Raw genomic sequence first — 9,158 nt, forward strand, 5'->3', positions numbered from 1 at the left:
ATTGTACATTCGGTTGACAGCTCTTATCACCCACACACTAACACGTTCACATCTACTGCACTAACTACTTACATACACTGCACACTAGCTGGTACTTTGTACATTACAATTCTCCCGTTTTACTCACATTACACCAATACTACTAGCTAGTTCTTCCATTGGTCTTGTCCTAAGTGTCTTCCTAGTATCTTCCTCAACACCCGTTAGTAGGCGTTACTTCTCAGAACTCTTATCGCTGGCTATAAAACCTTTTCCTTGCTCTATATTGTGTCAGTTCCTCCTGGCAGATTGAGCCGGAGCAGTTGTGTTTTTACATATTGTTATTAAAAGTTGTACTTCAGGCAGGTTGAGCCGAAGAACCTATTTTGTCCGTCAGTTTTCTTGTGTGTGCCTCCTAGACCACTCGGTGACGCATTACACTTTGGATTGAGGCTCCAGTCTCTCCAGAGGCGTGGGTTCGAATCCCACCGCTGCCACCAGTGTAATGCGTCACCGAGTGGTCTAGGAGGCACACACAAGAAAACTGACGGACAAATAGGTTCTTCGGCTCAACCTGCCTGAAGTACAACTTTTAATAACAATATGTAAAAACACAACTGCTCCGGCTCAATCTGCCAGGAGGAACTCACACAATATAGAGCAAGGAAAAGGTTTTATAGCCAACGATAAGAGTTCTGAGAAGTAACGCCTACTAACGGGTGTTGAGGAACATACTAGGAAGACACTTAGGACAAGACCAATGGAAGAACTAGCTAGTATTGGTGTAATGTGAGTAAAACGGGAGTATTGTAATGTACAAAGTACTAGCTAGTGTGCAGTGTATGTAAGTAATTAGTTAGTGCAGTAGATGTGAATGTGTTAGTGTGTGGGTGATAAGAGCTGTCAACCGAATGTGCAATGTACAATGTGCATGACTGTACATGTATGACTCAGAGTGCTAAAAGACTGTCCATGCATCATAGTTATTTTTGTTTACATACATGTATATGCACAGGGAATTTTCTAGAACCGCCCCAACCGGTTTTCGACCGGTTGAAATTGTTGGCGACCGGTTGAAAAGTTACAAATCAGTTCCAACCGCCCGTACTTTTCTGTGGGTGAATGGAGCTGTGAATGGTCAAACGCTTTTTCTGGACGGATACTTCCAGCGAAGCCGCGTGGGCTGGTACTAGGGTCACGAGTTTGTACGGTTTGTGTGTCGAGTGTCATAGTTGGGTTGTATTTTGAAAAAGATTTCCGGGGGACCCCCCGACTCTTCATTGGACCGTAACCGGTTGGAAATTCTTCCTAGAATATACCCTGATGCAGGATACTACATTGTCTACTAGCAAGGTAGGGATACTACACCGGCATGAAAACAAGGCACAGTACATCGTATCCATGAAAACCTGATAGAAAAGGGCAAAAAAAGATATAGCCTCCTCCGACCAGAACTGGCGTATTTCGAGCAGCCGTTTGAAGGCCATGTTGAACAGTAGTGCAACGAGACAAACCTCTCTTTATTGGTGTTTTCAACCCACCCACCCTCCTTGTACGCAGAGTTCTCGTTCCCAACATTGTCGAAGCAAATTCCATCTTCATGATGCAATCCATAGCTGCTAGTTGAGCGTCTAACCTCTACCTGTATGCAGTTTATTTGCTTAGTTCTCAATTTTTTAATTGTAGGCAACGGGTTTGGGTTTTCCCTCATTTCCACCCAGGCTTCTGGCATGCAGTGCCGAAAAAAGGCCCAAAGGGTTGTTGCCAAAGGGTTAATAGATCAGGTTGAAAAGTCTGTGCAAGAGATAGCAAGGTCCATTCCGAGCGGTGTACAAGTTATGCTAATGACATCATCTCGTTGGCTTGGAGTCGCAAATCCATGTTTGTGAAACCGCTCTGTACAAACACCTCAAATGATGATGTCATCGATGATGTCATTGCATAACTGGCATACTGCTGGTCGGATTGGACTAGCAGGAATGAATTGCCTCGGACTTTGTATAAGCCTTATGCACGTTGTACAGATGCACGAAAATCCCGTAGAATCTCGTAGAATCCTGTAGACCCGGTTGGGTGTTGAATGTGCAGGACCCTGTTGTGTTTCCTGTATCGTGTTTACTGCTATTTTCACTAAGAAATGGGCCCTGGAGGCATTTCAAATGAACACATTTTTCTGACAAAGATCTAGGTAGTCCAGTGTATAGCCTACACCCCCTCTTCCATTGACACTGCAATAGTTCAGCTCATTTCACAATAATCATTCCAACGTTTCGATGGAAGAGAGCGTGTGGGCTCTACTCTGGACTTATGAAACTGCAGGAAACCTCCCCACTTTTGCTTTAAGATCTAGGTAGTCATTAGTTCTAACCAAAGTGAAGAAGCTGGAAAAACGATTGGTTGCCATTCATTATGCGTGTGCGTGCGTGTGTGCGTGCGTGCGTGTGTATATATGTGTGCGTGTGCGTGCGTGGGTACGTGTATGTGTGTGTGTGCGTGTGCGTGCGTTTGTGCACGTGCGTTTATGCTCATGCACGCATGCTTGTGTCTCGGTTGCCAGGAATATCGTGACATTCAGCAAATCGTTTGAATTTGGCATTGAGCTGTCGCATCGTACCTATCACATCACAGCAGAATCAGAGGACGAATTCACGTAAGCTATGTTCTTTTTCTGCAAATGTCCGATACAAACTGTACGTGCTTGGAAAAATTATGTCGCGCCTAGTCATTCCAGGTATACTTCAGATTCTTGGCCACCGGCACCAAGTAACAAGGTTCCTTCAGGGTACAACTGGGCCTCGCTTGGCTCACTTGGACTGTCTCTGCCAGCGCACTCCTCCGAGCTGGCAGTTGACGTGCTGCCAAGACACCCTGGTCAAGAACTTCAGCACGTAGCGCCGCAATAACTAATGACAACTATTTTGGCCTACACGTGTGGATCCAACGCTTTACTGCCCTTTTTCTCCAATGTTTGAAAGGTTGCAACATGTGATTTCTACCTGTCCCGCTCACATAGTAATTGTGTATAAATATGTGTGTGTGTGTGTGTGTGTGTGTGTGTGTGTGTGTGTGTGTGTGTGTGTGTGTGTGTGGGTGGGTGGGCGTGTCTGTGTGTCTGTGTGTCTGTGCGTGCGTGTGCGTGCGTGTGCATGCATTTTGCTGTGTATGTTGGTAACCACTGCTCCGTACAGAGAGTGGGTTGGTCTACTTCGCAAGGTGATCACAGCCAGTGAACAGGATCTCAAAGAATTCCAAACATCCAGTGTCGACTCCAGACTGGCGGTGGTACGTTGACCTTCTGTCTTTATTCCGTGCCCTGTGTACTAGAACTGCCTCACTTGGACTGTCCCTTGGACTGTCGCCGCCAATGGACTCTTTCGTGTGTGTATGTTTGTGTGTGTGTGTGTGTGTGCGTGTGTGCGTGAGTGTGTGCGCGCGTGTGTGCGTGCGTATGCGTGCGTGTGTGTGTGTGTGTGTGTGTGTGTGTGTGTGTGTGTGTGTGTGTGTGTGTGTGTGTGTGTATGCATGTTGGCAATTTGTTTTGGGCACGTAATGCCATGTACTCGTAGTGAAGTACATAAGCGAATTCCATGATGTTGTATGCAGTCATGTTATGTGTACATGTCTAGCCTCTGTTTGGTGGAGTCGATGGCTAGTGGGACAGCGCTGTGCTGGCACTAGCAACACGCACTGCCCACATCGCACCCATCAGAAAATCCGGCGTGAAAACATTCACATAACCTCTATACCGACCTCTGTGTGTTCGATGCCGTCTTCTGCTTTCGTTCACCTGCTGTTTTCTTCAGGGAAGTATCGAGCTATCTAGCATTCAGTCAGTCGCTCCCACTGGAGGAAATGCAAGGTTAGAGCGCATGGGCACATGCATACCGTATTTTACCGGTTGTAAGTCGACCCCGGTTATAAGTCGACCCTTCTATCTGGAGGTCTCAATTCTGCATTTTAAAGTTTTCACCCAAAGAAGCACTACTAACCACCTCCTGCTACTAACACATCAACAAATCATGTAAACATTCCTTATTGAAGGATATAACGTCCCAATCCTTGAAAAAGGCCAATAAACTGGCAAAATGTGTAAACATGGTGCACTCGTGCATGCAGTGCAGGTCATTTTTTTTGAAGATTCTGATAGTTACCGGTTATAAGTCTAATCCCGGTTGTAAGTCGACCCCCACCCTTTCTCCTTCTATTTAAAGTCGTAAAAGGTCGACTTACAACCGGAAAAATACGGTAATAATCTGTGCTGAAAGGATTTCCCAGAGGCGATGGCTTGTCAAGGGGATCCCCTGATGCAGTAGAAATAATAGTGTAGGGTCGATGGTGCCAGATGCAATAAAGGGCGTATAGAAATGTGTGTCACCTTATGAGCTAAGTAAAATGAACGGCTAAGCTGCGTGGCTTGTGACACAGGGACGAACCTTTTGCTTATGAACCGGGCATCTAATGTATTTACTGGGCCCATATATTCCGAAACTCCTATTCTAAGAACGAAATTAGTTTGCCCGTGCTTGTAATATACCCCATTGTTCCTTATCTGTGCGAAGTGCCCAATGCCTATGCTGGCTGAACATGAAACGGACAACTTGATGAATGCTGCTCCTACTTCTAGGCTCATGGCAGGGGCGCCGGACACGGTACGGTCACTACGGTATTCACCGTACCACGTTTTGCCCCAGGTTCCCTGTAAATCAATAAAATACGCTGATCTGGGCTCTAAATTTCCAAAAATGTCTTGTCAGCAACCCCTCCCCCACGAGTAAATTGTACTTCAAATGGCTGACCGTACCACACTAAAATACCTTCCGACGCCCCTGCATGGTAACAACAATCATTAAACAGTCCATCCCGGTTGCTGATGGTTGCTTTTCGCATGAAACTTGAAGTAGCATCAACACTCGCGTGTATGTACTGCAACGTACAGTGAAACCTGTCTGAGACGACCGCTCGAGAGACTTTCAAAATGTAGGCTCTGTTACCAGGTGGTCTCCTTATCCAGGGTCGTTTGACTGGAAATAGCATCCCTTGGTGCTGGTTTCAGTGGTCTTCTAGAACAGGTGTTCGCCGTATCCGAGTGGTCGCCTTGTCAGGTTCTACTGTAGCATAAACACTCGTGTGTATGTACTGCAACGTAGTCATAAGTTTGGCGGATTGAAAACTGAAATTGCGTATGCATGTTGGTCTTCTGAAAGTAGATGGCTGAAGGCACGGCGTTAAAATTAACCACAACTACAGTCCATTCATAAAAAGATGGGCCCTGACTCCGGCGAGCTCCCGTATTTATTAGACAGAGGCCTCAGCAGTGGCATCCGAACCAAGACTGTGTCACCTTGAGAATTTCCTCCTCTCTCTGTCCTTCACCGAGCAGAGCAAGACCGATATATTGCTCTTCGTTAGAGGAGCGAGGGCAGTAACTAGAATCAGACGTTGTCGCATCCGAAGCGGTTCCGTTTAGCACAGAGGCGATGATGTCTTTGAGTGAAGCTGTCCGGGCGGTTATAGCAAAGTGCAACTTCTTCTTCAACTTTGGTGCCATGTTGGTCAAAAAGATTAAACACAAACCCTATAATTATTATGAGCCAACATGATCTTCAGCGTGCGCTTAGCTTCACGTCGCTGCAAATCACACACCGTATTTCCCCGATAATAAGTCACACTTGATTGTAAGTCGTTCTCGGTTATAAGTTGCACCCCCATTTTCCGGTTTGAGCCATATTGTTTCGATATATTGACTTCAGTTGTAAGTCAAGCTCGATTGTAAGTCGCACCCCCTTTTCTACCCTTGAATTTTAGTGTAAAAAGGTGCGACTTACATTCGGAAAACACTGACACAGGGAAGTGTGTGTGTGGGGGGCGGGGGGGGGCAAGGAAGACATCAAACGCACACCGTCTCACAACAGTGGACGCTTGGCAGCAGGCTTGACAGCATAACCGGCCGCCTCTTCTGCAGGGAGCTCAAAAGCACAATCAGCAACCTCTTCCTCCTCTTCTGCATCCTCAGTTGCTCCAGGGGATCTTGGGGTCACAGCGAGAACAGACACATCAGCAGGAGTTGGAAGATGTGCCAAATTGGCTGTCAAGTCATCCACAGCCAAGTCCTTCCGGTTCCTGCTCATGGCAAAGTAGTGGGCAGGCGCAGACTACTGCAGCACGAACTTCCGAAACTGAAACTGAGCTTTCAGAGCTGCTTTTTCAAAAAGATCATAAATTTGGAATATTTGGAAAAGTGCAGCAAGAAACACAAACATCGTCAGCATGCCATGAGCGATGACTTGACTTACTGTTGTTCATTCGGTTCAACGCATCAATATACACTTCTCCACCGACTGCAGGATACTTGGCGTGGTACTTTGCCCAAAAAATTAGAAGCCTCTAAGGCAGCTCGATGTTGGCAACTGGTTTGGTGACAAACGTGGTTCCAGCGTGACCAGCAGCGGCAGCAATACACAACACCACCACCACGAACACCATGACTAGGCAGTTCCCCTCAGCCATCTCCAGGCTTCGCTCGATATCCAACCTCAACACGTTGCCAGAGCACACCATCAGTGATGGCGGCGAGAAGTGCAAGTCGTGCGCCTACTTCCTCCACAGTTGTCCACAGGCCATGTTGCTCAACTTCCTTCGACTGGCGCTCCTTTCTCTCATGTTGCACTTGCAGCTTCCTCGCGATCTCCGCCTCCTTTTTTTTATTGAGGCAAACCGTTGCGCTAGGATCTCCTGCTGCCGCTCCTTGTACAGCAGTTGCATGGCAAGTGCAGCTTTCCTGACACTGGCAATGATTTCGGACCTCTGCTCTTCTGATTTGGCAGTCAGCAACTCTGCTGTTCAGTTGTTGGCAAACGCAATCATCCTGAACGGCGCATGCGCGTTCGATCCATTGCAGCAAAGCTGGTTCGATCTCCCAGGAGAGTATTTACATCCTCCTGTCCCCATTGTGCTTCCAATTCGCTCACCACCTGTCGTGTGATTTCCCGTTGGTTGCTTTTAGTGACGGGCTGTGTTGTTGTTTTCCTTTGCACAGGTTTGATGGATTTTCCTTTGCACAGGTTTGATGGATGGGCACTTTTCAATAGGCGCCACGGGTACTTTGCAAGGGAAGCAGGCATTCCACTCCTGCTTGGACCAGCACCCATTGCAGTCCTCTACGCTGTGGCGGTCTTTCTCACCGGTCCGCAGCTTCCTCCAGCTCTCCAGTCGAAACGTGTTGAGGTACTCTCCTATGGACTGTGCACGCCATCGCCGCTGCATCAGTGCAGCTAGCCACTGGCTTCACCTGGCAAACTTTTCCTTTGACATGTCACAGCCGAAGAACTGAGTGAATGCCCGGTGCCGCTCGTTCAGCGTCAGCTTCTTGTTTTTGTGGAGTTGGGACATGTGCGCCCTGGCATAGTGACATCTTATGGTTTCTGCCATGGTGCTGCCTGCAGGGAGAGCTAGGGTATCGGCTGCAGGTGTAATGCGTCACCGGGTGGTCTAGGAGGCACACACAAGAAAACTGACGGACAAATAGGTTCTTCGGCTCAACCTGCCTGAAGTACAACTTTTAATAACAATATGTAACAATATGTATAAACACATATTGTTGCTGCTGTAGTGGTGGTGGTGCTGGTGCTGGTGGGCCATCATCAACATCATCATCATCATCGCTGTCGCGGATTAGTATCACCTCTGGCCAATCGGGCTGATAGGGACAGGCGACGCGAGATCTCGATTCATCAATGGAGTCAGTTTGCGATAACTGGCCGTCTAAATAATCCCACACCCGGGCCGTCTGCATCTTCGGCTTGTCCACCCAAGCGCTCTCAGATAGCTCGCTGCCGGACCTCTCCACCACCAGGCGCTTCGGCTTCCAGCCATACATCGCCTCGGCCGGGCTGATTCGAGTGACACTATGCGGACGTACACGGTACTTGAATAGCAGCAGATCAAGAGCCGCTTTCCAAACATAGCTGATTAGAAAGCGGCATGGACAGGGGACGGGATCACAACGGGATCAGCGGAGAGCGAAGCGGCATGGACAGGTGACGGGATCAGGGTGGGGGAATGCAGGGGAATAACCTGACCAGCAATGGACATGGTGGAAGTGGCGAAATCAAGCGAACACGCTTGGGCATGCAAAAAGTCAACCCCTAGAATAACCTCGGGATGGATGGAGGCAACTAAGACAGGCGGGGTGGTGGGCGAAACAGAAATGTGCAACTCAGCTTGAACCAAAATCGCTACGGACGAGCCATCCACGGAAAGGATGCTCCGGCTCAATCTGCCAGGAGGACCTCTCGGGGATCTCTATCTCTGTCTCTGGGATATCTGCTTTCTAGAGAAGCTGACAGCGGCTTCTATAGGGTGAAGGTTTCTGGCGCAGCAGGCGGTCAAGTTGCGCGCAGTCGCGTTCTGAAAGAGTATTTGTCTTGAGGACGGAGGCGGTCTGCTTGGCAAGCTCGGGGCTTGACTCGTGGTAGCGACCACCTGGTAGATGGTCTGCAAGCAGACGCGCAGTGAATGCTGCAAAGCCAGTAGTACATAAGATCTGCACGACTTCTTGCGTTACTGCATCTGACGTGTGCGTCTCCACGAGACGATTGAGGACAGGATCTGTGGTAGAGACTGTAGCTGTCGCAAAGGGAAAATAGAAATAGAAACAAATACATGAACAACGGTAGTACAGAGAGGCATAAGCAGAACTTGCAACTTATTCAAGATAGTATTCACCCAGTCAGATACATGAGCCAGCACACGCGAAAATCACCCTTAGTGACATATTTTCAGAAACTGAGATGACAGTGGATAAAGGCAGATGGATTTATGCAGAATTCAATGCAAAAAAAACGTTTGAAAAAATCTTGAGTAAAACTTGAGTTACGGGTCTTAGAAGATAGAGTATTTTCCCTGATATATCGCACATCACACAAAAACAGAGAATGTTTGAAGTGCGTTTTCTCAGTTTGAAGTGCGTGTCACTAAGGTCGATTTTCGCGTGCGCTGGCTCACATGTATACCAACGCGAATATCCGTGAAGCGGACGAGACTGACAACGGCAACACTCAAGAACAAAACATAGCTGAAGACGAGAAGAACGGGCATCAGAAGTTAAAGACAAGTCACGAATACAAACTAAAGCCCAACTAACCGACAAGTAGGGTCGACCTGCGGATGAGCCCATGTCC

General features: G+C 47.9%; 1 protein-coding gene across 1 annotated transcript in view; it reads left to right on the forward strand.

Annotated features, from left to right (window-relative positions):
* Nucleotides 1-9,158, forward strand: part of LOC135824187 (unconventional myosin-X-like) — a 71,608-nt gene that overhangs the window by 39,054 nt on the left and 23,396 nt on the right. The window contains exons 33-35 of the mRNA XM_065336921.1: nt 2,537-2,629; nt 3,168-3,261; nt 3,783-3,838. Coding sequence (XP_065192993.1) covers nt 2,537-2,629; nt 3,168-3,261; nt 3,783-3,838 — 243 coding nt within the window. The remainder of the gene's footprint in view (nt 1-2,536; nt 2,630-3,167; nt 3,262-3,782; nt 3,839-9,158) is intronic.

This window comes from Sycon ciliatum, chromosome 9, assembly GCF_964019385.1.
Source record: "Sycon ciliatum chromosome 9, ocSycCili1.1, whole genome shotgun sequence".
Lineage (NCBI taxonomy): Eukaryota > Metazoa > Porifera > Calcarea > Leucosolenida > Sycettidae > Sycon > Sycon ciliatum.